The 26,369-nt window shown below is 54.0% G+C and overlaps 9 protein-coding genes across 9 annotated transcripts; 4 read left to right on the top strand and 5 right to left on the bottom strand.

The window, feature by feature from the left end:
• Nucleotides 1-985: 985 nt before the first annotated feature.
• Nucleotides 986-3,378, bottom strand: PV07_12357 (uncharacterized protein). Its single transcript, XM_016399877.1, has one exon. It carries the CDS (start codon nt 3,299-3,301, stop codon nt 1,583-1,585), a length of 1,719 nt encoding a protein of 572 aa, XP_016242689.1. The 5' UTR covers nt 3,302-3,378; the 3' UTR covers nt 986-1,582.
• A 1,112-nt stretch (nt 3,379-4,490) lies between these two features.
• On the top strand, nt 4,491-5,501 carry PV07_12356 (uncharacterized protein; the record flags this gene model as incomplete). Its single annotated transcript, XM_016399876.1, has 1 exon — nt 4,491-5,501. One exon carries the CDS (start codon nt 4,491-4,493, stop codon nt 5,499-5,501), a length of 1,011 nt encoding a protein of 336 aa, XP_016242688.1.
• PV07_12355 (uncharacterized protein) lies at nt 5,497-6,403 on the bottom strand. Its single transcript, XM_016399875.1, has one exon. The coding sequence runs from the start codon at nt 6,380-6,382 to the stop codon at nt 5,600-5,602; it is 783 nt and encodes a 260-aa protein (XP_016242687.1). The 5' UTR covers nt 6,383-6,403; the 3' UTR covers nt 5,497-5,599.
• Nucleotides 6,404-7,195: 792 nt separating this feature from the next.
• Nucleotides 7,196-9,402, top strand: PV07_12354 (homocitrate synthase, mitochondrial). Its single transcript, XM_016399874.1, has 3 exons — nt 7,196-7,553; nt 7,603-7,738; nt 7,796-9,402. Exons 1-3 carry the CDS (start codon nt 7,460-7,462, stop codon nt 9,066-9,068), a joined length of 1,503 nt encoding a protein of 500 aa, XP_016242686.1. The 5' UTR covers nt 7,196-7,459; the 3' UTR covers nt 9,069-9,402.
• A 119-nt stretch (nt 9,403-9,521) lies between these two features.
• PV07_12353 (uncharacterized protein) lies at nt 9,522-11,983 on the top strand. Its single transcript, XM_016399873.1, has 2 exons — nt 9,522-9,743; nt 9,840-11,983. The coding sequence occupies exons 1-2, from the start codon at nt 9,616-9,618 to the stop codon at nt 11,491-11,493; spliced, it is 1,782 nt and encodes a 593-aa protein (XP_016242685.1). The 5' UTR covers nt 9,522-9,615; the 3' UTR covers nt 11,494-11,983.
• An 86-nt stretch (nt 11,984-12,069) lies between these two features.
• PV07_12352 (uncharacterized protein) lies at nt 12,070-15,228 on the bottom strand. The gene is made up of 3 exons (XM_016399872.1): nt 13,713-15,228; nt 12,396-13,657; nt 12,070-12,330 (listed from the first exon to the last, which is right to left on the bottom strand). Exons 1-3 carry the CDS (start codon nt 14,128-14,130, stop codon nt 12,280-12,282), a joined length of 1,731 nt encoding a protein of 576 aa, XP_016242684.1. The 5' UTR covers nt 14,131-15,228; the 3' UTR covers nt 12,070-12,279.
• Nucleotides 15,229-16,848: 1,620 nt separating this feature from the next.
• PV07_12351 (uncharacterized protein) lies at nt 16,849-19,610 on the top strand (the record flags this gene model as incomplete). Its single annotated transcript, XM_016399871.1, has 2 exons — nt 16,849-17,090; nt 17,304-19,610. The coding sequence occupies 2 exons, from the start codon at nt 16,849-16,851 to the stop codon at nt 19,477-19,479; spliced, it is 2,418 nt and encodes an 805-aa protein (XP_016242683.1). The 3' UTR covers nt 19,480-19,610.
• A 450-nt stretch (nt 19,611-20,060) lies between these two features.
• On the bottom strand, nt 20,061-22,845 carry PV07_12350 (mannose-1-phosphate guanyltransferase). The gene is made up of 5 exons (XM_016399870.1): nt 21,877-22,845; nt 21,802-21,811; nt 20,823-21,742; nt 20,628-20,765; nt 20,061-20,577 (listed from the first exon to the last, which is right to left on the bottom strand). The coding sequence occupies exons 1-5, from the start codon at nt 21,881-21,883 to the stop codon at nt 20,558-20,560; spliced, it is 1,095 nt and encodes a 364-aa protein (XP_016242682.1). The 5' UTR covers nt 21,884-22,845; the 3' UTR covers nt 20,061-20,557.
• Nucleotides 22,846-23,583: 738 nt separating this feature from the next.
• PV07_12349 (uncharacterized protein) lies at nt 23,584-26,259 on the bottom strand. The gene has a single exon (XM_016399869.1). The coding sequence runs from the start codon at nt 25,344-25,346 to the stop codon at nt 24,021-24,023; it is 1,326 nt and encodes a 441-aa protein (XP_016242681.1). The 5' UTR covers nt 25,347-26,259; the 3' UTR covers nt 23,584-24,020.
• Nucleotides 26,260-26,369: the final 110 nt, after the last annotated feature.

Genomic DNA, 26,369 nt, shown 5'->3' with positions numbered 1-26,369 from the left:
AAGGGAATGGGCGTGGTGGATATATGATTACGCGCTTGAAGAGACGACCAGAGGGCCAGCCTAGAAACGATTGCCAAAGACACGAGAGACGAGAGATACAGACATGCAAGCACTAGGGAGGTAAAGGGACTCCTCGCGAAGTCGCTGTTCTGCAAGAAATCTGCATTACCTCGTAAACACTTCTACTACTACCTGCTGGAAGAAATACATACAGTATCCCGGAACTATGTCATCCAGTCTATTATCGTGTAGCAATAAGGCGAGCAAGCAGCATCGCGTCAACGAGAACAAGTGTCCTGGTTTCGAAAACGCGAACCTACAGTTCAAAATCCGGCCCGACTTCCTCCTCCTGTTACTCACTACACTTGCTCTTACCCCTACCCTATCACCCCTGTCCTGTATCGTGACATGGAACATAGACTACCTACGTGAGTACCTCGAGATGACATGGGTATATGGGGTATTGCACGCCACGAAGGAATGGTACACGATTATGATGTGTCTCTTGATTTTAGGTGAATGTTGGCAAGCCAGTCAGGCAGTCAGTCAGGTGGATGAGCGTGGATTGGTAGCCATATAATACCTCGTATTGGCAAGTACTACAGCGGTGATGGTAAAGGACTACAATTACTAAACTCCTCGTATTCAACGCGCATCCTCGGATTCTGGCAATGGCTGGTGGCTTGCTTACTCAAGCGACGTTCGTGGACAACGTCGCAACTCCTTGTCCATCTGCGCTTGGCTGCTCCGCAACAAGGGGTCCGGACATATCGGGCGATCTATAGTCGCGAGCCGCGAGGGGGAATGAGTAAGTTGAACCATCATTATTATCTACACTCCGTGCTCCGGACCGAGTAGTGTACTCCGCTAAACCCCCTGTGTAAGCAGGGAGGGTACTCTGTCCCTACTCGTGCTTGCATAATCTCCTAATCTGACAAGGGGTGTCGCGCGCGTGGCCATGCCCGGGTCAAGTCAATTGCATTATTCCCTTCCTAGATACATGGCAAAATATATGTGCCCAATTTACCTATACACGGGATAATCGGACCTGGATGGGAAGAGGGTTGGTTCCCTCCTGACAAGGATACTTTTTTTTGCCCGAAAAAGTCCATTCCATCATCATCGTCAGTGTAGCCACATTCGCTCAAAGACACGAAAAACTGCTTCTGATTGCGCCATCGCCATGCATGTAGCGTCGTAGCGCAAGAACCCCCCCAAAAAAGAGAATTCGAAACGCTGGATAAAACCTGCCCCAATAGTTGTGTACAAAGTGCGGTGATTCATAAAACCAATCCTTAAATCCATCCATCCATCCATCCATCCTCTATGAGTCACAGTCACCACTGTCCCAGCGTTGCGCCACAAATCACAACCCCCGTAGGCATTTTCCTGACGGAGTTGTCGGAATGATCCGAATTCAATTTCGAGGTGGAGTCGGTGAAAATCAAAATCCCACATGGCCCAGCGCCTCGTTTGCGGACTTAAGGGAGGCGAGTTCTATCCGAATACCAGTATCCCACGAATCAGGCCAGGCCAACAAACTCCAGCTTGTCCATCAGAGTCGCAACAAGAGAAATCCGGCTCAAGCAAACTCCTTCTTGTCGCCGGCTCCCTCTCCGGGCTCGTGGCGAGGTTCTGCTTCTGAGTCACCCGTCTTTTCCTCGATGACAGCCGCCGAGGACTCGGCACCGAGTGGTGAAGATGTCCCCGAACGGAGACTGGCGATCGATGAGGCGGAGCTCGAACTTGACGGGGTTTCCACGTCAATGGGCTCTTTAGGCTTTTCGTCCTGACTTTCCTCGTCTCGGGGTTGAGGGGGGTCGGTGGGAGCGAAGCGACTCCGTTGTCGGATTCGCGCGCCGTACTTGTAGAAGATGAAAGGAATCGGTGCGAGGAGGCAGGCAACGCCCGCGATCAGCGAGCCGCCGCCGCCAACTCCTAGCGCGGTGAACATTTGATTCGTGAAAAGGGGTGCAGCGGCTCCACAAGCCGAGCGACAGATGGTGTTGGCGGCCATTGCGCTGGCCGTGTACATCAGGTAAGTGTCGGTGAGGTAGTTGAGGTACGCGACGAAGATGAGGAGGATGGAAGTCGACAAGAACGTGCCGGCGATGGTGGGGACGATCCAGTGGATGCTGTTGAAGTTGGCGGTCCAGGCAAACCAAAACATCGTCACGGCAAACATGATGCCGCCTATCATCGCGACTGGCAATCGGTCCTCGGGTTTGCGCGGTACCCCAGCCAGCATTCGTTTCTTGTCCCGCGACGAGACGTAGAAAATGATGCTTCCGCCGATGCATGCTCCGATAACCGTTCCGACCAGAGGTAGCTCGCCCACGCCAGAGTTCCATCCTCGCTTCTCCTGGAACACAATGGGATAGATTGTGAAGAGCATGTAGAGGAGCAGATAGACCACCGAGATGTAGACGGCGATCAGCATCGAGATCGTGTCGAAGAGGATCTGCCAGGGTCGGACCAATGCGACCTTGAACATATCGGCCAGTCGTCGCCCCTCCGCTTCAGCGGGGGCTTGCAGCTCTTGGTATTCGGGAATTCCGGTGGCCCTCAGTCGACGGGCCTTGTTGATCAGGACGAGCGGGGGGTATGTTTCGGGGATGGTGAACATCAGCAATTCCGTCGCCCCTCCCAGCCATAGCAGCACGTAGAACGACCATCTCCAATCTTCCTTGAGCTCGAGGAACCCGGAAATCACAGGCCCGATGGCAGGGCCGATGAAGGTCATCATGCTGAATATCGCCATTGCGTTCCCACGTTCGACCGGACCCCAGACATCGGCAAGCACTCCAGGAGCGTTGGTCAAAGGGGCGCTCGCGAATGTGCCGGTCAACAAACGTCCAATGAGTAAGGAGGCAAAGTTGGGCGCAAAGGCGCAGAGGAAGTTGAACACCACATAGAGGGTGAACGTCACGTAGAAGACGTATCTCCGTCCGTAGAACTCGGACAAGGGAGCAAATATCAGGGGCCCCGCCACGTATCCAAGCAGAAAGAGGGTGATGACGAGCCCGGCTGCGACCTCGGACACGTGGAACTCTCTAGCAATGCCGCGCAGAGACCCCGAGGGGCTGGACGAAGCAAATGTGGCATTGCACACCAGCACGACGCCCACGAGCGTGCAGTACCATCGGCGGACGGTCGACCATTCTTTGGGGTTTTCGATATCGCCGGGGGCAAAGTCTACCTGGCCGAACCTGTTCAGATATGGCTGTATGGTGGGGTCGATCTTTCGAGAACGGTAGGGTTTGGCGACGGGTTTGGACAGGATCCTCTCTATCATCTCCATGACTGGTGGTGTTGTGGTGGCGGTGGTGGTTGTATCGGCCTTTAAAGGGGACGTCAAAGGGAGTATATATGGCGAAGAGCATGCCCATGACGAAAGATATACCAAGAGATATGAACCCTAGCCCCTTAGCCGGCATGTTTTTCACAGATCATGCCATGCAACCTCGCCCACTGATTGGTAATGTGGATGCCGGTGTGGGTGCTCCGCGATCTCGGGTATACGGCACCTTGGGCACAGCCATTGCGCGTCGATGTCCTTTCCCGGTCCCCTAAACAACGGACAAAAAGCTTGAATGGCCTAGCACGTCATGATTTTTGCTGTTGGCTCCGCTGGGTTATAGGGAGGGTGCAAGGCTGGGCAGCACCATTGGTGGGCTCATTGCTCTAGCGCCTCCTTTCTTTTTGCACCGACGAAGTTTTGCATGGCTTTTTGCCATGCGTATTTCGGCAGATCGACCCTTCGTTGGGAGAGGCCCAGCCCTTGGAGCAGCCCCCGGTGGAGCTCTGCTTGGTAAACTGCTTCAAAGATGCCGGTTTAGGACAAAAGTGAAGCGAGCACGGGCTTGCCACCATCCGATCTGGCGTCTCCCCCCGTTACCACAGCTGTGGTACGGCGTACGGAGCACTCTTTTGCACGTCTATCACGATTAGCATGTGTCTTCCAGAGCATCCCTCAGCCCCAGCGTTGGTTAGTTGGTGGGGCAGATCGCAATTCGGGCCTTTACTAGAGCCGAGCACCCTGTGAATCTGTGCCTCGACCACAGATTTACGATTAGTCTTCCATATCATGTCTAACCTTTGTCTCGATCTGGTCATTTAATGTTTGTAGCGGGTTACCAAGAATGGCGGAGAATGTAGATTCCGGTTCAAGTCTGGTGCTCGCGTTTCTCGGGTCAAGCCACTCAGAATGGGACACCTTCAGCCTTATGCTGAGGCTGTTGCTTGATATAAACCTTTAGTTCACTGGTCCACAGTCCCTCGAAGGGCCCCGGTCAGGCACCCCGTTCGGCCGTCATATCCGCCAAACTTGCGATTCTGGGTTTGTGCAGGAGATATGTAGGTATATACCTAGGTAAGGACTTTATCTTAGGCCCTACCGGCCAATCTCCGGCCTGTATCGGCCGGTGTTTATCGTCGCCCTCGATTTTGTGTGGCTCCGGTATCCTCACAGGAACATCTCCATCAAGACCATGGACCACGCACCTCGAATCCTCCTCTTCGGGGCTGGAAGCATCGGTGCTGTCTATCTGTATCAGCTCCAGCGGGCTGGCTGTCAGGTCACAGCCGTGTGCCGGTCCAACTATGAAGCGGTAAGGCAGAATGGCTTTACGCTGCTCAGCAAGCGATTCGGCAATGTGCAGTTCCGCCCAGACCAGGTTGTGAGAAGCGCCGCGGAGTGTCCAGAGGACATCACCTATGATTTTGTCTTCATTGCCACCAAATCATTCCCCGGTTCGACGCCCTCGTTGAGCGACCTGATTCGACCTGCTGTCCGTGGTCGACCTCGGACAGCCATTGTGCTCGCTCAGAATGGAATCGCCATCGAGGACGAGGTGGCCCAGGCATATCCGGACAACCCCCTCCTGAGCTGCGCCGTCTACCTCCCGGCCACGCAGACGGCCCAGGGCGTGATCGAGTATCCCGAGATGCTGAATCTCCTCGAGATTGGCACCTTCCCCTCGACCGCCCCCGCATCCCACAAGGCTGCCGCGACCAGGTTGGCAGAATTGATGATCGCCGGCGGAGGGCAGGCCGAAGTCCACGATGATATTCAAATCGCCCGCTGGGGCAAGATCATGCTGAATTGTGCTTGGAGTCCCACCTGTGCTCTCTCAATGTCCACAGATGCGGATTTCTGCAATTCATCTTCTCCGTATTCTTACGAGCTGGTGTGGTCGATCATGAAAGAAATCATCGGGCTGGCCAAGAAGATGGGAGTCCCCAATGTGGACGAGAAAGTCGCGGAGCAGAAGCTGGCAATCGGCAAACGACGGGCAGAGACGAGGCAGGGGAGGGAGACGAGTATGGTGCAGGATGTCAAGCAAGGCCGACTGTTCGAGGTTGAAGCAATCGTGGGCAATACTGCTCGCCTGGGGCGGCAATGGGGAGTCGACATGCCTCTGACGGACATGCTGTATGCGCTGTTGAAAGCAAGATTTGATGCCATGGTCCGGGAGCAGAATGGAGAAATCACCCATTGACTCTGCCGGCCACAGACGAACATTTAGATGACTTCTATAGACAAAGCCCGGCTGTTCTTATTGGGAAGACCAATGGCAGGGGGCTCTCCCTGCACATATCACATCATAGGCACCTGTTCTCCAGCACTGCGCCGGATGAACTCTGCCGTCCTCTCGGTCATACTCAAGAATGGGCTGTGCCCGCTCTCTACCGTCTCCTCCCGAATTGTCAGCTCAGAACCTCTCTGGGCCAACGCTTCATTTGCGTCCGCGACCATCTTCCTCTGCAAATCTGCTGGGATGGCGTTGTCTTTCTCACAGATCAAATAGCTGGTGGGGATCTCCCACCATCCAGCACCTTCAGCACTCGGCGGCAGCAGCTTACAGCGCCAGGAGTGAGTCTTGATCATGACTTTGCAGCGAGCCGCCTCCTCAGCCGGTACATCGTTGTAGAAGATGACCTCGGGACCCGGTGCTCCGACATTCACCAGATTTCCATCAGCAGAGACGTTGTGGATCGGATGGGGTTTGCCTCCCAGGGGCGCGAGAAGAGCTGTTTGCGGCGGATACAGGAATGAACACATCATGGCGATCGAGGTGAGCCTGGGCCCGTTTTGGTTCTGGCCAACGAACGAGTATGCCGCGCTTTGACCTGGGATGCCGCTGTATGAATGGGTGATGAGGACGACATCGTTGCCTGAGGACAAGATGTTCCTGATTGCGGCGGATATGGCAGAGGCATCCGTGTCGGCGTCGGTGTTTGGAGGATCCTTGGGATCGACTGAAGGCAAGGCTACAGCTTCACACTGGTATCCATGCTTCTCGAGGACCTTCATGAGTGCCTCGTAATGAGGGGGCGAATGCCATGCACCAGGCACGAACAAGAGCGTGGGTTTCGCCATCTCTCTCTGCGGACCTACAGCTGGAGCGATGGACTGGGTTTGAAAGTAGCTCTGTGCGGAGTTATGTACTGGCATTGAGCTCAATAAGGCCCCCCAGGGATTCAGGCGACCAATTTCTACGTGTTGGAGAGATCGTCATGTACACACTTTCTCAGCCTCGTGATGCACAACCAAGTTGAAATATTAGTGGCATCGCTAGCACACGGAGCAGGTCAAGACCATGACCTTTTGCCTTTCGTTCTACAAGTACGTCACAATCAACAGCTTTTAGTCGATACGCTGTGTTCTTCTCTACCTAGGTCCGATGCAGCTGAGTCTGCTGTCTTCCTGTCGATGGAGTATGGCAAGCAACATGATTTCGAGAAAGGTTGGACGATCCTGACGAATGTCATTCTCGACCTGTGTTCGAGGAAGCCGAGGGCTCTTGGGCTCCGCGGAACAAGGCTGCACACGAAATCTCAGCCTCGTCAAAAGGCCCGAGGTTGATTGACGCGTATCACGTGATAGCGATGACGTCGAGCATGCGCACAGAAGAACAGCCCTTCGCAATTGGGATAAACAGAGAGGATCAATGCTTCCGCAGTCAATAAGGGGGCTGTGATCTGTCAATATGGCTAGAGACGCGAGAAGGAGGACATCAAAAGGTATAATGACTTCAGAGAAGCGTGGACGAGCCACTTTTAGGAGGGAGAAAATTTTGCCCAGTGAGGACCGAGACCGGAGACGCAGCCATTAATGGGCCAGCCAAAAAATTCACTGCTGGCCCCCCGCAACTGCTGCAGCTTCAGACTTTTCCCCCCTCCAAATCCGCATCCACTATTCACTCCCACTTTTTTTCCCTCTTGCTGGGTAGATTTCTCGCTCGCGGCAGCATCTTCCCTGCCATCGTCTCCATCAAATCACCGACTCGCCATTTTGACTCATTATTCTCCTTCTCCAGACCTACATCTACTGCCCTCCTCACCGCTCACCTTGCTCTCTCTGACTCTGCTCTGTACTCTGATCCCCTACCTCAGACTTGTTCCTCGGACCTCCTCCATCAACTCTCACACTCTCTCTCCTTGTTCACCGCTCAAAATGTGTCCTTCAGCCGACGAGGTTGACTCAAACGGCGTCAACGGACAGACCAACGGTGCCAATGGCCACTCAAATGGAGTGAATGGGAATGCCAGTATGGTCATCCACTGCTTCAGTCGCGATACCCTACTGACAAGGTGTAGGTCACCCGGGTTACACTGGAATCAACACCAACCCGACTCCGCGAAATGCCAGAAATCCTTACATGCCTGTGGGCGACTTCCTCAGCAACGTCGGCAGATTTAAGATCATCGAGAGCACGTTAAGAGAGGGCGAGCAGTATGTTGGATAAAACCCTCGCTCTGGGAAACAGAAAGTCGCTGACCCATCAAACAGATTCGCGAATGCCTACTTTGACACCGCCAAGAAGATTGAAATCGCAAAGGCTCTGGACGAGTTTGGTGCAGACTATATCGAGCTCACTAGCCCGGCCGCCTCAGAGCAGTCTCGCAAGGACTGCGAGGCCATCTGCAAGCTCGGCTTGAAGTCCAAGATCCTCACCCACATCCGATGCCACATGGACGACGCAAGAATAGCAGTCGAAACCGGTGTCGACGGCGTCGACGTCGTGATTGGCACATCATCCTTCCTCCGAGAGCATTCTCACGGCAAGGATATGACCTACATCAAGAACACCGCCATCGAGGTCATTAACTTTGTCAAGTCCAAGGGCATCGAAATTCGGTTTTCCAGCGAAGATTCGTTCCGGTCTGATCTAGTCGACCTGTTGTCGCTCTATCAAGCCGTTGACAAGGTCGGTGTGAATCGGGTGGGTATCGCCGACACGGTCGGATGCGCATCTCCCAGACAAGTTTATGACCTCGTCCGAACACTGCGCGGCGTTGTCAGCTGCGACATTGAGACCCACTTCCACAACGACACCGGCTGTGCTATTGCAAATGCATACTGCGCTCTAGAAGCTGGTGCCACCCACATCGATACTTCAGTTCTCGGCATTGGCGAGCGAAATGGCATCACCACGCTTGGTGGGCTGATGGCACGGATGATCACGGCCGATCGCGACTATGTCAAGAGCAAGTACAAGCTGGAGAAGATCAAGGATATCGAGGAGTTGGTGGCCGAAGCTGTCGCCGTCAACATCCCCTTCAACAACCCCATTACCGGTTTCTGTGCCTTCACTCACAAGGCCGGTATCCACGCCAAGGCTATCCTGGCCAACCCGAGCACATACGAAATCATCGACCCCTCAGATTTCGGTATTGGCCGATACATCCATTTCGCTTCTCGCCTGACCGGGTGGAACGCCATCAAGTCAAGAGCACAGCAACTCAAGATCGAGATGACGGACGCACAGTACAAGGAAGTCACCGCGGCCATCAAGAGACTGGCTGATATCAGACCCATTGCCATTGATGACGCGGATTCGATCATCCACGCCTATCACCGCAATGTCAAGCTGGGCAAGAAGAACCCAGGGAGCGAAGTTGAACTGCCCAACATGACGGAGAAGGAGAAGAGACTGCTGGCCGAGAAGCAGCAAGAGGATCAAGCAGTACCGGAAAAGAGGCGTTTGGAGGAGGCGGTTGAGGACCAGGTCGCAACGGAGCAGGTGGTCAAGAAGGCTAGGACGACGGGTGTCACGGCATAGATGGCGCGCATCCAAACGAAGATGTGCTTGCATTTTTTCCGGAGTTTAGGTTATCTGATGCAACGGCCTGAGATATTCCCCGAGATGAGGACACCTCTGCATTGAAAATCTGTCAGCCCAGCTGGATTTGCACATAGCACGACCTAAACGACAGCTGAGGGCTCGACTTGGACAACAAAAGCAAGAAGAAGACCAAAAGGGCTCCATAGACGAGTGTGTACGTCAATGATATAAATACTTCCGACCAGTCATCAGCTCCTGGGTCAATATAGGATGTCATCGTGTCTGGGGAAGTATAATTATACCTGATAGAGGCCAGGCACGGCTTTCTGAACGAAATACGAGCGGGCAGGCTTCGGATCATCAATTTGCCGACCCGCGGTATACGAGGAACGAACCGACGTCAAACTGCGGAGAAGGACGTTGAAGCGAGCATATGAAAATGCGCCGTGGCTGTCGTCACATTTGGTGACAGAAAAAGAGCCCAGCTCCCTTCCCTCTCCTCTCTTTGACATTACTCGCAATCCATCTTTTCTATGTCTCGTCGATGACCCAGAACCTCGGTCCCATCATGGGCGGCTCTTCTCCCCTCCCCCTCAGTCTGCAGAGCAAGTTCCAGCGAGCTCGAGCTGGTCATTTGGCTCGCCTACGGGACTACCAGGGCAATTTCAACATGTATGTCCATCCTGGGTCTTCAACGTTAGCATCTGCTTGAGATCGGTTTTTGCTGGTTGCCCTGCTATTCAGCCAACTAATCTTCAACCTCTGCAGACTCCGCAATATAATCTTCATCTTCTTCGTCCTCCGCATCCTCCGGCGGTCCTTCTACTTCCTACGCGGCCACGGCCTGCTCGGTTCTCTCGCTCTTTTCTACCACACCACACACAAAACCCTATACAAAATCTTCCTCAACCTTCCCGGTGTACGGTCAAAGGTCTCCAAACAACTTGACGCTGCACGAAAAGATCTCGAAGATAAACTTGCCCCGACCGGTCCCGGCGTGAACCGGTACTTGCACCTCCCGAAGGAGCCATGGACCAAGGATCAGTTACACACCGAATTGGAGACCTTGGCGTCCATGAAACGTACGCGGTGGGAGGAAGGCAAAGTTTCAGGTGCGGTCTACCACGGCGAGCAAGAGCTGTTGGACATCCAGTTCCAGGCCATGCGCTTCTTTAGCGTGTCCAACCCCATCCACGCGGATGTGTTCCCCGCCGTCCGCAAGATGGAAGCTGAAATCGTGGCGATGGTCCTCGCCATGTTCAACGCCCCCGGTACAGGTGCTGGCGTGACTACCTCGGGAGGCACCGAGTCGATCCTGATGGCCTGCCTGTCAGCCCGGCAGAAGGGCTATGCAGAGAGGGGAATCACAGAGCCGGAAATGATCATTCCGCATACCGCACACGCGGCCTTCCACAAGGCAGCATCATATTTCAAGATCAAGCTACATGTTGTCCGCTGTCCGGCGCCCGAGTACATGGTCGACATCTCTCGCGTTCGCCGCCTGATCAACCCCAATACAATCCTCCTTGTGGGCAGTGCCCCGAACTACCCGCACGGGATCGTGGACAACATTCCCGCCCTCTCGAAACTTGCCGTGACATACAAGATCCCATTGCACGTGGACTGCTGTTTGGGATCCTTCCTCATGCCGCACCTCTCCAAAGCCGGGTTTCCCTCACCATTTGCCGAGGAAGGAGGATTCGATTTCCGTCTCCCGGGGGTAACATCCATCTCCGTGGATACGCACAAGTACGGCTTCGCTCCCAAGGGAAACTCGTGCGTTCTGTACAGAAATAGACAGTTGCGGGAATATCAGTACTTCATCTGTCCCGACTGGTCCGGTGGCGTCTACGGGAGTCCCTCTATAGCTGGCTCCCGGCCCGGAGCGCTGATCGCCGGATGCTGGGCCAGTATGATGGCCGTGGGCGAAAAGGGGTATATTGACGCCACAAACAAAATCGTGACCACGAAACAAACGATCGAAAACGCCGTGAAGGAACATCCTGTCCTGAAATCAACATTGGGGGTATTGGGCAAACCCATGGTCAGCGTGGTGGCGTTTGAGTCGCTCGACCCGCAAATCTCAATCTACGACATCGCCGACGCCATGTCCAAGCGGCAGTGGCATCTCAACTCGCTCCAAGATCCGCCGGGGGTCCACGTTGCCGTGACCTTGCCCATGACACGACCCGGGGCCGTGGACGGGATGATTGACGACCTCGTCGCGGTGGTCAAGGAAGAGAAGGAGAAGATTGTGAGTCAACAGGTCACCGGCAGTGGAGTTGTAGGGGGTGCGGTGGTCAAGAAGCAGAAGGCCAAAGGCACCAGTGCACAATTATACGGCGTCGCGGGGAGTCTCCCGGACAAGAGCATCGTGGAGAAGATCGTCGTGGCATATTTGGATACGTTATACAAGGCATGAGGAGATCTTGTTCGTACCTACGCACGTAGGTGTGGTATGGATGGGCTATGGCATGGCTGGGGCATCTTCTCTTGCACGTTCCCTATTGTTACCGTCTAGGGGTAGGATTCCGAGGAAGGCTATGACACTGTCACTCGACCTCCTTTTATCTTTACTGTCCCCTCCTGCTTTTTGATTCTCCTTCTCCTTCTGTCCCGCCAAGTCTCTTGATCTGCGTGGCATATCTCCAGCGAGCGAGCTAGCAAGCGAGCATTAGCATCAAGCATAGTCCTTTGCGAGTGACGAGAAGACAAAAACTACCATGTAGCAATGTATTTGGAATCAAATTTTGCGTGTGTTTGAAGGATCCCGAAAAGTTGGCGGAATGTCACCGGATCATATCCTCGCGCTCTCAGCTATGGGTCGCCAAACATACAAACTTAGTACATAACCAGGCACATAACGAGGAACATAGTTACTGGGTAGGTTCATAGGGAAAAGCAGACTTGGTGATCATTGGAAAATCATGAATCCACCCTATAGCGTCGATGACCTCGATCACAGACCTCGACTATGTACCTTCCAGGTTGACTACCTACGATACCTAGCTACATGGACGGGTTAGTTTGAGACCCGTCCCCTGCGTCAAGGTGGGGGGAAGAACGTTTGAGGAATTGAGGTTGAGGTTGCTCGGGGGTTGACATCCCCTGGATTTTCCAGCCTTGGGGCAGCCTCCGAATTTGTTCGCAAGTACCCGACTTTGGGGCCTGGGGAACACTCTCCTTCCTTGGAACCACATCTAATAGCTCAGCGCTGCTTGGACGGAGTCTCCGAGGTGAGAATCTCCGACAGCCCTTTCTGGATCCCCAAAACGCGCGGTTAGCCAATCCGAACACCAGAGGAAAGAAAAATCAAGCACTCACCGTCGTCGCGTTGGTGTCGCCGCTGACCTGCGAGCCTCGCCATTCCCTTGCGTTGTGGTCGCCGGAAGGGAGTTCCTGCACGGCGGTGCTGGCCGTGTCGGAATAGACCACGGACGCCGTCGGGGCGGGCGGCGAGCTGGGAGGGCTGTACACCGGATACGATGCCTGGCGGGGCAACGGCGCCTCGTACTGCGTCATGGGAGCATATCCGGCGGCCGGGTGCCCTGCGTAACCCGTCGGCACCTGCGGCGGATAACTTCCTCCAGGTGGAATCAGGTACCCTGCAGCGCCAGGAGGTGGGTAGAGTTGTGGTGGTCCCGGCGAGACGGGCTGGTATGTCTGGTTCTGCGAAGCGGCGGCCTGGGCAGCGACCTTCTTGCTGCGAGTTCTCTTCCAGCGGTAGCAGAGGCAGGCTCCCAGAGCTAGGATCAATAAGACAGCAACTCCTCCGACCACTCCCCCCACGATGGCACCGATATTGACTCCGTCAGACGACGGCGGCGGGTCCTGAATTGGTGAAGTGCCGCCGGTACACAGCTTCCTGGGCATGACGCCCCCTTCGTTGCCAAAGTCCTGGCGGATGGCCTCGGACAGCCGGAATTGCTGCTGCTCGACGTCGAGGATGAGATAGTTCATGGTGAGGAACGGGAGTCCCCAGTTGAAAATGTAGTTGCCGTCGTTGCTGTTTTCGTTGGTGTAATTGTACACCACGGCGTATTGGAGTGTGTCGTTGGCGATGACTTCGTTTCCGACACTGTCGTATTCGAAAAGATACTGGAATAGTTCGCTCGCAGGGATCGACGTGGTGTAGCCATCCTTGATGGTGAAGCTGAGACTTCCAACCGGCAGGTCCGACACGGCGTAGGTGTAAGCGCCTAGATACTCGTCGTAGAAACCATTTGTCGCAGCGCCGAATAGTTCCCACGAATCTTGGGGGAGCTCAATGTACCTGTACCTGGGACTCACGGCGACCTGAAAATCCGTCGTTGTGTCGTTCATCAAAGGGATTACTCCATAATCAGAGACCCAGGTCAGATTCTGGATCTGAATGCAAGTCGTGCATTCGGGAAGGCTGTCAAACGTGGAGAAGTCGGTTGTTCGGGCGTTGTCGTAGCCCCCGACGACCAGGACTCCGTCTTGCTTATTCTCTACCGAACGGCTTCCGACCCAGAGACCCCAGGACATGGACGGCGCGGCGCCGCTTTCGACCGCAGCATGAAGGAAAGTCGAGTTCATGCCAACGCCAAGGGTGCCATAGTATGCTGTGTGAGCGGAAATGAGCTGGGGACGGAGTGGCAGAGCGACGTCGTAACTTACCCCATTCTTGTGCATCATCAGTCACAAAAGGGAATCCCCAGACTTCAGTCTCGTTGTACCCGAATCTGAGGAGATCGTTGTAGAAAACGTAGAATGAGTAGTCCTCGGCATCGGTGTCCCCGAGCGTACCGTTCCACTCTGTGGAAAGGGATACGTTTCCGGTGCTTGAAAATTCTGGGTTGTAGACACCACCCTGTGCAGCCAAGCATCCATAATCATATTGCGAAGAGCAATGATCGTAGTTTGACAATCGTGTGGCATCAAAGATTGAGGGACGAAGTGAGAACCGCTGCGGCGGTGTACCAATCTCCACGGCGATACCCCAAGATGGGGCAGCAGATCCATCTGAACTCACGTTGTGGTACCCCAATCGCAGAAGCAGGGGCTCAGCGAGGTTTTGGCAGGTAGTCAATTCCATCTTCACCGGTTGACGCAGGTAGGAGGGCTTCGAATTGTGAGAGAAGGGGCAATGTCAAAAAAGGAGCTCTGCAGTTGCAAACTGTGGAGATAAATAGAGGCGTCGGTGTGTCTGCAGCTTCTAGCCGTTGAGCAGGAATGAAGAGGGCCAAAACGACGAGAGCTCAGCACCCGTCAGAGACTTAAGAGAGCTTGACCTGGGAGTGAGGGCCTGGATGCTGCTTCGAGTTGGCACCCTCAAGAAGGGGCCAGAGAGCTGTGAAGTGCACACCCATCATTTGGGGCTCTCTCGGAGTCTGTTCTTGACGTTCAACACGAGTGATGCCATCGGATTGGGCTAGATGCTGGCCGTAAGAGCAGGGGAGGACGCATGGTCAAGAGGAACTGGCCCCAATCGAGATAGCATTGTCAAGAGGACACGAGGTTGAAAGACTGGGTTCGTACCGAGAGTGCCGATGAGAGAAAGGCCAATCCGACAAAAGCAACCCTTGGATACTGTAGAGCAGATAAAAGATCACTTTTGTGCTACTCTACTACTCCTGTCGAGTCTGGTATTCATGGCGGATTCGCTGTTCTCTCAAGCTGAACTTGATGTTTTCAACTGAATCCTGAGGCCCAAGCCTCGAGCAGAGTAGAGTGTTGGAGCCAAGGGGGGCGGTGCAGAATGGCATACGTAGTTGTCATGCCGGAACATGGGTAGGGGCTGATTGAGAGCTAGTCGAGGGACAGCGAGAGCTCCTCGAGAGGCGCCAAGTGACAGGTGCTCAGTCTGCTGAGGGAGGACAAACCTCAGGAAGGTCGGGTCGGATGTAGGCGACGGCCAACTCTTGAGAACATTCACCAAGAAACCAAGGCAGTCGTGGTTATGGTAACATCTTGGACTTTCTTGGGGTTGCTTGGCCTCTGGGACTTTTCATCCAATCCTGCCTCCTCTTTCGTGCTGTCGCCTGCTGCATCCTTGGGCTTGGCTGCACTAGGTGCTATGTTCGCTGTAAAGCAGCCGCAGCTGAGATACTTCTCAGTCTCCGTGCGGGTGTTCGTATCTCGTAGCGCCAATGGAAGGAAAATTGAGGGATTGAGAGATGGAAGCAGTTGTGAGTCGCCCTGATGAGGCTGAAAAGGGGCATCAAGCAGGTGAATGTGATGGCGTCAACTATGGCAGATCATTGCCCACTCGCGCTGCTGCCACGCATGCAGCCTGCAACCGCATTTTCACACAATATACTTGTACGTACCACTGGTGCGTGGTGCCACTGACCAGCAGTGACCAGCATGTAATCCTGAACCAAGTCTTCTTTCCGACTCTCCCTTCTCTAGCCCCCAGCATTCATCATCGGCAAATAGGCAACAATCCTCATAGCTGAGACGGAGGAGTGGCCCCTCGATTGTCAGGCAATTGATGGACGGGACCGTCCTTGACCAACACACATGACAGCAATTCATTGACCGCGGACAAGCTATGTGCCTCCTAATCCAGAATACGCCTCGCCATTGTTAGGCCCGTGGTTTCCTCGTTGGATGCACTTCTATCGACCGTTTCAGGCATTCGACAGTCCCAAAGAGATAGCTGATCCAGTGCACTCAGACCTCGAAATCGAGACTGAGACATTCGGCTGAAATTGAGCAAGATGGAGGCCTCCATGACTTCCCATGGACGGCCACGCCCTCGTCACCGACGAACTCGCCTCGTGCAGCCAGGCAAAGGCGGGTAGCCGAAGGTGTGCGGGCTTTCATGACCTTGTGGCATGTACAAGGTCTTGAGGCGAGATTATTTGATGTGCTGCAAATCAATGCGGCTGCCCAGTCATTTCAGCTAGCCAATATCGCGGTTTTCCTTGTCGTCTCTAACCTTGCAAGAGGATGCCGGAAAAGAATACGAGGCCTGACAAAACGTGGTGGCATTCATCAGTTTATTCCCAAGTCGCTGGAATATCACCAACGGAAGATTTCACAGCGCGATCTAGCAACACATTCCAGGCAATGTGTATCCGCCCAATTACCGCCTTCACTAAGCGCTCTATGTTAGTCGACCTCCCCCACATCACCTGTCCCTCCGCGTCTTATCTGACCAGACAGCGAACAACGGGATGCAAGGTGGTGCTACTGTTAATATGGTATAACCAAGCCCCAGATGTTGTGTGGTAAGTGCTAACTTTGAGAAGCTCCTGGTAGTTTTGTACACAGCCCACAGGGCTTCGCAGCGGCCGACACGGGGTATTCAACCTGAGCCAATAAGCCCCAAGCACGACAGCTTAACAGAGGCAAGCACTAAATAATTCCATTGGACAGATGCAGCCACACTTATGCAAGTCGAACAAAACCACCTTGCATTCCGCCCCCATGAATGGTTGGCATTGGACTGCGCCTGACCGGCTGAGACCATAGCAGTGCGCCAAAGTGCCCAACCAAGTTTTCCCCACGCCATAAATCCTTCGAGCCGATCCTGGCCTGCAAGGCTGTCTTCCTCCGTTTATGTGAACGTCGCCGACGAAGTTAGAGTTCGCTCGATCTGAGTCTGAACATCCACCTTCGAAAGGACACTCCAGCTCTACTGCGAGGACCGAGACTGGCGCGCAGCTAACTGGTGCCGTCGTACAAAGTGCCCTCGATCAAACCCCACCCTGGTTCTCTCCCTTGAAATTCATCCTTGCGGCGGGACCAGCATCACGAGACAATCCATCAAATTTTCAAGACCGGCATTCTGCTGACTCGGGACTGTATGGCGGTAGTTGCACAATCTCGACGGAGTGAGAAGCTGTCTAGGTCTCGTTCATCGTCTTCGGATGTCACGCAAGGCGGAAGACAAGCCAGAGCCCACCAGAAGTCCAAGCTCCCCGCCAAGCAATACAACAGCACAGAATGGAGGAGGATGAAAGAGATCATCACTCAGCTTTACTGCGAGGAGCGGGTGACTGTGGCTGAACTCATCCGCCGGCTACATGGGATGGGGTTCGAGGTCAAGTACGTGAAACTATGCCTTGTAATGCCTGGAAGATTCGAGTTCCCCTCTTGGCTGTAACTCAGCCCTGTGCACTTCGATCCCAGTTGAGTTTGTTCTCATGATATAAATATGGGTTTTCGTCTCTTTGTGTCTGTACTTGAGCCTCATCAACAACGACTCCTTGTCTAACCACAAGGCTAGACATCTAGACTGCTGACCTTCGTCTTACACAGCGAACGCATGCTGCATACTCGCATCCGCAAGTGGAAAATTGGTCGCAATCATAAATTTAGCGAAATGCGAATGGCCGCTCATCTTCTAGCGGAGTATATTGACCGCCAGCAGCAGCAATCGAACGCATCGGGATCTGGACACAGCATTACAACAGGCAACCGTACTAGCATGCCAAACTTCCACATTCGTGGCGAGCGTGTCGACCACACGGAACTGATGCGATACTTCCGGCGCAAGAAGATCAGCGACCCTGTGAGCTGGATCAAGGAGCAGAAAGACAGATTCGACCTGAGCGAAGATGTTGTCATTGTCGTAAATGCGGACGCTGTCCCTGTTGGTGAAGCTAGATCCTCTGAGGAGGATGAAGACACATCTGAGCACGACCAAGAATATCCTCGGCTTGCGATTGAACAGGTCGAACAAACAGCTCTCGGAAATGTCCCTCGCATCTTGGACGCTACTGGTCATACACCAAGTGCGCGCTACCTCGACGACGAAAGCTTGCCGCCCACGAATGTCAACCGCTCCTCCTTCTCAGTGCCAACTTTGCTTCGTCCACAGGCATATTACGCCAGTGAGCAACTCAACCAGAGCATGATGATGTATATGATGTCATATCTATCGTCCCCTACCTCGAAAGCCGACTTGGAACCAGCAGTCCACGCACACACCGTCCACGCGATCTTTGCGTCTAAAATGCAGGATGGGATATCTCTTCTGGCCAACATTTCCCCACAGGACGCAAAGAGGAGCCTGCGAAAACCAGAACCAAATGCCGCGAAGGCTTTCGCCAGCTTCGAGAACGGGTTTGGACTGATCCACAGGATTCTCAAGAACCACAGCCCAATGTCCCTTGCACTGATGCTCAGTGTAGTTTGCGAACTGGCCGATCGCACAGTCAAGACCGGGATGAAGAACTCAGCTATTGGGGTTCTTCTCACCAAGTTCCTTACGTATACACATGACATGGCGGCGGCTGTTTGGGGGACGGAACATCCATTGACTATTTTCTTTGATATTTTGGCACGGGAGTATTTCTGCCCGACAGTTTTGTCTTCCTCTGGATCTGTACCCCTGATGGAACTCATTCTCACCTCTCTCAATCTCTCATTGGCCCAATTTAGACTGGCTTCCACCGCCACGCACACCACCGCTTTGGGCAGTGCCCAGGATTGGAAGCAACTCTATGTGCGCGAACGACTCTGCGACGCTCTTTACTACTGCGGACCGACTTACCAAGCCACCCGCTCCAGCATGCGGAGACAGCTGTTCTATGATCAGGAATCAAGATACGGCCCCACTGCACGGAATGTCCTATGGACCTTGACCAACGTCGCTGACGACAGCCTCTCGGACGGGGACGTCGACCAAGCTATCAGATACTTCCAAGATGCCCTTGACAGAGCCGAGAGGTTGGTGGATGGCTACGGACGGGCTAAGACAAGTTTTGCTGCTCGAGAAGGGCTCGGGAGGTGCTGGATGCGCAAGGCCGAAGAGGCCGAAGCCGAAGCACTTTGGCAAGAAGAACAGAATCGAGGGCGAGTCCGTCGTGAGAATTTCTTTGACCCCGGCCACACTTCACAGGACAACAACTCACAACCCAGCCTGAACTCTGCCTGTTGCTCATGCCGTTGCCATTGCGCTACCGAGTCCAACCGGGCCTCCTCGGGGAGCAGTACTGACAACACGGGGACGTCGACGCCGTCTTCATCAGGGCATTCGACTCTGAGCTCGTCCAGGAAGTCATGTCCAAGCACGAAATCTCAGGGCCCCTACCGCAACCACCACCATCAACACCATCAGCAACACAGGTCCCATGGTAATGGACACCCGGAGTCACCGACGCATAAACGCAGACAGTACCTCATCAGGGCCCACGGCTACTTTGTGGAGGCGGAGAATGAGGCGCGCGCATACTTTGAAGCGTCCAGTCGACGGATCGCGCGGGTGAGTTTGCGCAGGCAGCAAGCGGCGGAGCTGCTGGGGATTGTCGCGACGCCCGAGTCGAGCTCCTGTTCAGCTTCCTCCGAGTCGGAGGACGAGCCTGCGCGTGAGATGAGTGCAGAAACAGACACCGCGAGGCTGCAGCACCCTTCAACTGTGGCGGCGGCGGCAACAACAACAAACATCAACCTCGTGCTGGGGTCCTCGTCTGGCTTTGGATTTGGCGGGTGAATAGAACCCCTTCCTTCCCGCGTGCTGACCCAGGCCTGACTGCACCGGTTGTCAACGACGGGAGCGGCAACGGGATTAGGAGTAGTAACAGGAGGAGCAGCCGCGACGAGAACAGATCATACCCACCGACGAAGTTTCAACATGTGAGAGGAAGAAGGGAGGAAGGGAAGGGGGAGGAGACCATGGCAGTATAGTGTTACCTGGGGTACTTACTTCCTTAGCTACTTACCCACCGTGTTCAAATCATTGGGCCTGACGATATCAACTCTCCCGAGCTTTGCTTTTCTAGCTACATAGCTACAACTTAACGTGAATGGAGATATATACCTGATCTATGCTGGTACTCAACACATGAATACCCCAACGCATAGGTACATCGATGTGATGATCCGATACCCTCGTCCCGTCTCATCCACCATTCGCCAGTGCCACTCGAGGGGCTAGACGAGGGGGAATGCATTGATTGCGTGCCTCGGGACTGAACGGAATACCCGACACTATAGCCCTGCTTTGCCTGTAAATCGCCCTACCCAGGGTTACCATTATAGCCAGAGCTGGAAAAGGGGAAATGACCAGTGTGATCAGAAGAGTTGACAAGATCTTCATTACCATCCCTATCATTTCGTGACGATCAAGGACGCTGGATCTCAAATACTATTACAATGGATACTCCATTACTGCGCAATGGCAAGGTTTTCGTCCGAGCGGCCGCAACGTGGGCGCATCTCGTCCCCTTCGCAACCAATTCTAACCGTCAACCCTTCTTCCGCTCGTGTCGTGCATGGTCCTCTAAATGTGATATAAAAAAGTGTCCCGCGCAAAGTCCCGATTTTCTGCGAAACCCCTCAAAAAGTCCCATTGTCCGCTGGACAGAAACGTGGTAAATGGAACAGCCCGCTCGCTCCGTAACGCCCGGGCTTCTTTTTTTCGGCTTGATCTGATCAATTTCGCCATGCTCTGAAATCCCATTCGATAGTAAAGACATGGTTGGAAAAGGGCAGAAATGTCGATTTCAAACAACAGAGTGAGGAGTCAAAAACGCCACAAGTCAAATGACATGAACAGCCCAGGAGGCCGTTTACATAATGATTTGGGGCACTGAAGTCTGATTAGCGTTTGTCCTGTCCACATGCCATCGCTAGACTTACCCTCGACATTGGCCTTGATGCTCTTATGAGGCAGAACACTGCCACCATTGACGTAGATCTCGTCACCAATGGAAACGTCGTCACCGAGAACAGTTACATTCTCCAAACGAGCCCATCGGCCAACAGTTGATCTCCAGCCTGCAAAATTAGTTAGTTCAGGGATTGTTGGATTATGTTGTACCTGCGAACACGTACCAATGATGGTGGATTTGACCCAAGCATGATCCTTGACCTTGCTGTCCTCCAACAGCACACATCGCTGCAGTCGGACACCGTCACCAACGACACAGCCAGGGCCGATCACGACGTTGGGGCCAATGCGGCAATTCTTGCCAATCTTCGCTGTGGGATCCACCAGTACATTTCCACCGTAGACGTAAGGTTCGGAATGAGGTGCCAGCTTCTTGGAGTTGTTTTTCGATAGCGAAGACAGGTACAAGCAGGTACCGGTCAGAAAATCCTTGGGCTGACCCACGTCCATCCAGAAACCTTCGAGGTCAAAGGAGTGCAGTTGGCCGTCTTTGCAGATGGCGGGGAAGGTCTCTTGCTCGATGGAGGTGGGGCGCAGCTCGATTCTCTTGAGGATGGAGGGCTTGAAGATGTAGATGCCGGCGTTGATGCGGTTGCCCACGAACTCGACAGGCTTCTCGACGAATCGGTCGATGCGAGAGGGATGGTTGGGCTTGTGCACAATGACACCATATTTGCTGGGCTCTTCGACCTTTGTGACGACAATGGTGCCCTCCTCGCCGTGTGAGTCGTGGAAAGCAGCCAGTTCCTTAAAGGGGTAGTTGCAAATGACATCCGAGTTGAGCACGAAGAAGTTGGAGTCGTCCTTGCCCAAGATCTTCTCGGCCAGTTTCAGAGGGCCAGCGGTGCCGAGGGGTTCAGACTCGACGGAGAATGTGATCTTGACATTGTACATATCCTCATACTTCTTCAACGCACCCGTCATGACATCGGGTCGGTAGTTGACCGCCAAGACAATGTCTGTGACACCGGCAGCAGCGAGAGCCTCGACCTGGTGCTCGATCATAGGACGGTTGGCAAACTCGACCAGAGGCTTGGGAAGAGTGAGGGTCAAAGGACGCAGTCTGGTGCCGAAGCCACCAACGCTGGAAAGAACGGGGTTAGTTGGAGGTGGAAGAAAAGGGGAGGGGTGGCGTGGTCGTACAGAATGAGGGCTATTGGACAAGCAGTCAGTATCAGCGAACAGAAGACGTGAGTGGTATTGCATGGCATGACTTACCTTTCATCTTGACTTAGGAAGTGAATGTAGTTGGAGACTGTAGACGTCGTCGACAAGGAGCACAGCACGTAGTCGAGAGTGTTGGTGGATTGGGACAGGCCAAGAACGAATGAAACGTAGTTCAAGGACTACTGTGAGAGGAGGAGGTGGTCTTGGGAGGTGTGATAAAAAGAGCTGGACTGGTTCAAAGAGCAAAAGGGAAGGATTCAGGTCAGGAGAGGTAGCTGGGGGGTTAGGTGGTGTTATATGAATGGGATGGTCTGGAAAGGCGTTTGTGCGGCGTCGTCAGTTGTCACTCAATAATTAATTGTGTTCCAAAGCAGCCACTGTGTTCGATTTGGAAAGGGAAGGGCAAGGCGGGCGCGGGCGCAGGCGCAGGTGCAAGCGCAGGGTCACGTCCTCCAGTGGCACCTGTGGCACCTGTGGCACCCCCCACCCGGCGAGCTGGGTCACTAAAGGCCTAGTGCCAGCGGCCCTGGGCCAGTTGGGGGCGCGCCTCAGGTCTGGGTTTGCCCAAGCCACGCCGCGGATGGGTTTTAGTTGAGAGGTTAATTAAGCTGCGGCCCTGTCGGCGAGGACGAGGTACCTGAATGACTTGCTTCACCACCTTTTTCCTCGCAAACACACTTTCGCACCGCGTGCGTGGGGGAGCCTTTTTAAAATTCCCTCTCGTCCCTTTTGCTTTTATCGATAAGGACCCAGCTCGGCCGCTACTACTACGAGTAGGAGGTACGAGTAGGGTCACAACCCATCGTCAATCTTAGCGGAAAGGTCCCTCTCCTCGTTAACTGCGAGGTGCCCCTGAATAATCTGCCAGTCCCTCCTCCGGTGGCCAAGGAGGTCGTTGATGGTCTCCGAGATGGAAATCTTGTGACCTTGGATGCAATTTCGCAGTCTCGTCGGAGGCGGCCCCATGATGGAACCTCCCCCTTTTTATCCCACCCCCTTTTGCCATGACTTGTTCTGCGTACGCGTAGGTACGTACAAGTAGGTAGCTCGACGTGGGATCAGTCCACTCATCACGCAATAAAGCCAACACGCCGACTCGGAGGCTCGTACGATTGGTTTGTTCTCGAGTGTCTCGCCTGTGAAGCTACTCGGAGATCGGGCACTTGACCGCTGCAGCTGCTGCTGCGTGGCCCTGTGATCATCTAAGGGAGCCATGAGGCGGTGATTGGGATACCTCGTTACGCCTCGAAGGGGAACAAGTTAGGTTGTCGGTACAGGGAAAGGAGGTACTTGGAGAGACAAATCATTGTCTGTTCGGGCATGCCTATTGCCCACCCTGCTAGCTGCTGGTCACGAGGCCACAGTTGAACGTCCATCACTATTGTCCAATGTCCGTCTCCTTTTCCTTTCCTTTTTCTGTTCCATGCACAGCCACACCATGTCCATGTCCATGTCTATGTCCATCTCCACGCCCCTCTCTCTTGTTCCTCACCAACCAGAAAATTTTCATTTCGTGTCCTGCCTCTGCCAAATTTAGTGACAACTGACTTCTGACACCGTGTCACCCACCACTTGCACACAATGTCACCATGTCCTGTCACTTCTGTCTCGAACATCGTGATGCGATTTGTCTGTCTGTCTGTCTGTTTGTTCCCCAGCTTACGAGTACGACTCGAGACCCTCTGACCATCCTCATCTCACACTCCCTCGAGAGGGAATTTTCTTCCCTGTGGCTGTGGTACGTATTCTTCGTCTCGAATTGTCTCAGTTGATGGGAACTATTGGGACTGTCTAAATTCGTTTCATCGTCACTTGGTGATACGGTAAGGGGGTGTTACACCTGTCAAACGCGCATCTCATCCATCCCGCATACCTAGTATTCTTCGCCAGCAAAATACTACTATTGAGTAATTATGTGCGCCGTGCCCCTGATCCCTCAAACTCATCCAATGCAGTCATGTCTCGTGACTATTACTACAATACAAGGGGCCAGGCCGAGAGGCTCAACTCCCCGAAACCGCCCCTTTGGCCATCTCAAATCCTTCTGTGTTGCTGTTATTACATCCATCCTCCCCAGGCTCAGGATTTTCGCCCCCCGAAAGATCGCCGCAGATCTTCCCAGGCCAAAAAATCTCCGTCCCGTAGATCTTCCCTCTCAGTAGTCTGCCTCGCCCCTTTGCGAATCCTGCCAATAATCATGGGGTATCATCAGGTAAGAACGCATGGCTGTACCCAGCCTTGTTCTTCCTCCCTCTCTTGCCTCCCGGCAGCGCCAACCCGCCGCCCTCTCGCTCACCCACAAACTCCATCAGCCAATCCTTCACTTTCTTCACCTTCAACACCTGCGGGTCCTTGCCCACATTGGCAGTTCGCAGGTTGCTCACCGAGTAGATGCCACTGAGATCGTCGTCGTCCACTTTCTTGCGGAACAACAGATCAATCTTGGTGACGTCGCCCTTCAGACTCTGTCCGTGCACTTTGGCACGGAATGAGCTGAGCGCCACATTCTGGAGCAGCACCACATCCCGAGGTCTCATAAATCGCAGACTCCGGCGCAAGATACTTCGGCTGCCTTCGGGGTTCGCGTTGGCCCCGTCTTTCCAGTTCACCCGCATTTCCTTCGGTAACCACATGGAGATGGGAAACCCGGATTTCGTGTCGTCGCCCACCACCATCTCCACCAAGTCCACTTCTCTCGGTCGGCCGTATTTGGCCCCCGTGATGACTGTCCTCGGCGGTGCAATGGAGATGATGCCCACAATCAAGTTGACCGTCATGGTTTGTGGGGAGATGGTCTCCAAATACCTCGCATTCGGAATGTCGTGCAGCTCACTCAGCGTTTTCGGTCGCGGCGCCTGACTTAATCGTCTTTGTGAAGGCGTCCGAATGATTCCACCAGGCGTGCCAGGGGGCTGTTGCGACGCAAACATGTCCTCGTTTGATTCATAGGTCGGCGTGCCGGGCGTAATCGAGTCAGAGAAGTGCGAGAGATGGGAGGAGGGAATGGCTTCGTAAATAGAAAAAGAATGGTCGTAGTACTCGGAAAGCGGACCACCTTCGGAAGTGTTGAATGCCCCAGTACTGTTGGAAGTGGTGTCCGGGATGGACGAGGAACCGCCGGACAAGGAGGGTTGTGATTGAGCTTCACTGATGTCGCTGCTGGGGGTAGATGCGCCGAGCAATTCAGAGAAGGAGAAGAATTCGGCGCCGCTGCGGTCAGTCTCACTAGGCTCATTCTGCTGGCCGCCCTGGTGTGGTATAATACCGCCTAGCGGCAACTGGTGTGCGTCAATGTTGAGTTTGGGCAAGATGGGGCGCATCTGGAGCTTCTGTGTGGTGATCTGTCGCCATTGGGCACCGAAAGCTTTGGACGAGGGTGATAACGGGGTCTGCGAAGTCGGTGCATCTTTCCTGATGGGGAGAGACTCGACGTGGGCAGTATCCGGCAGAAGCGACTTCTCGCTCCAGTCGAGCTTCGCTGGCTCTGGAGCTCCCGCCAGGATGATCATCCGGCTGGTCATGTATTGGATGAGTAGGGGGTGGTGGTTCCTTTGTTGATCGTCGCCAACTCGGAAGAGAATCCCAAGAATAAAAGTCCTCTCTGCGGTTTTTGTGGATGGTCAATAGAAAGCCCGGAGAAGTGAGCGACTTTGCGAAGGAAGATAATTTTCCCGTCAAGACCCCAGGTTCTTTTTGGTCAGACTCTGACTCAGCGTTTTGACTCTCGACAAGAGTTCCAAGAGTTGCTTTGGTGTTTGAGCCCAAGCCCCAAGAGTGTCAAGAGCCAAGGATAGACCGAACAGAGCCTCACGAACTCTCCCCGCAGAAACAATTCCCAAGGCCACACTCAGAGCTCGATTCGAGATCCCGGGGAAATGAAAAGGGATTTTGAAGAGAGGGAGTTGAATTGTGGAGGCGGATGTGGCGGATGGTCCAAGTAATTTGTAGTTTGCTGGTGCCTTGATGGCTTGGTCGCTTGTCGCTTGTTCACTCCCACTGGTGATGGTTAGGCTCTGTGAAATTGCCCCCCGTGAGCCCTGACGCTAGGAGAAAAAAAAAAACTTGGTCAGTTGGTACACGATCTCGCCCTGCAGCTACACTTGAGTCGTAGCATCCCACAGGCACCACCAGACCCTTCTCCTAGATCAATTGGCCCAGTTGCCAGTGGATGAGCGTCGTCCGGATGATGGGAGAACCGACGGTCTAGTTTGTGGCGCGTGATTAGGGCAGGAAGAATGAGCAGCGACGCAGGGACGAATCAGGAGGGGACCTTTGTTTTTCCGTGCTCGTTTTCTGGGATGAGGGACGGTGAGAGGGAGAGAAGAGGGAGAGGAAAAGAGTCGGTGACGAAGGGGCAAAAGGAAGACACCATTTAGAAAACGTGTAGCTCGTAATATGCAGCTGGTAGGATGTTGATCGATCGCAGGGGCATCATCAGGGTCATTGGCGTCGTTGGCGTGTGAGTTGCAGGGCGTGATTGGCAGCGGCAGCATCGGGGGCATCACGTTTGGTTGGGACGCCAAGTCAGATCCCCAACAAAGAGC

This window comes from Cladophialophora immunda, assembly GCF_000835495.1.
Source record: "Cladophialophora immunda strain CBS 83496 unplaced genomic scaffold supercont1.8, whole genome shotgun sequence".
Classification (NCBI taxonomy): Eukaryota; Fungi; Ascomycota; class Eurotiomycetes; order Chaetothyriales; family Herpotrichiellaceae; genus Cladophialophora; species Cladophialophora immunda.
Note: the sequence above shows the minus strand (reverse complement) of the source record. Positions and strands in the feature narration are given on the sequence as shown.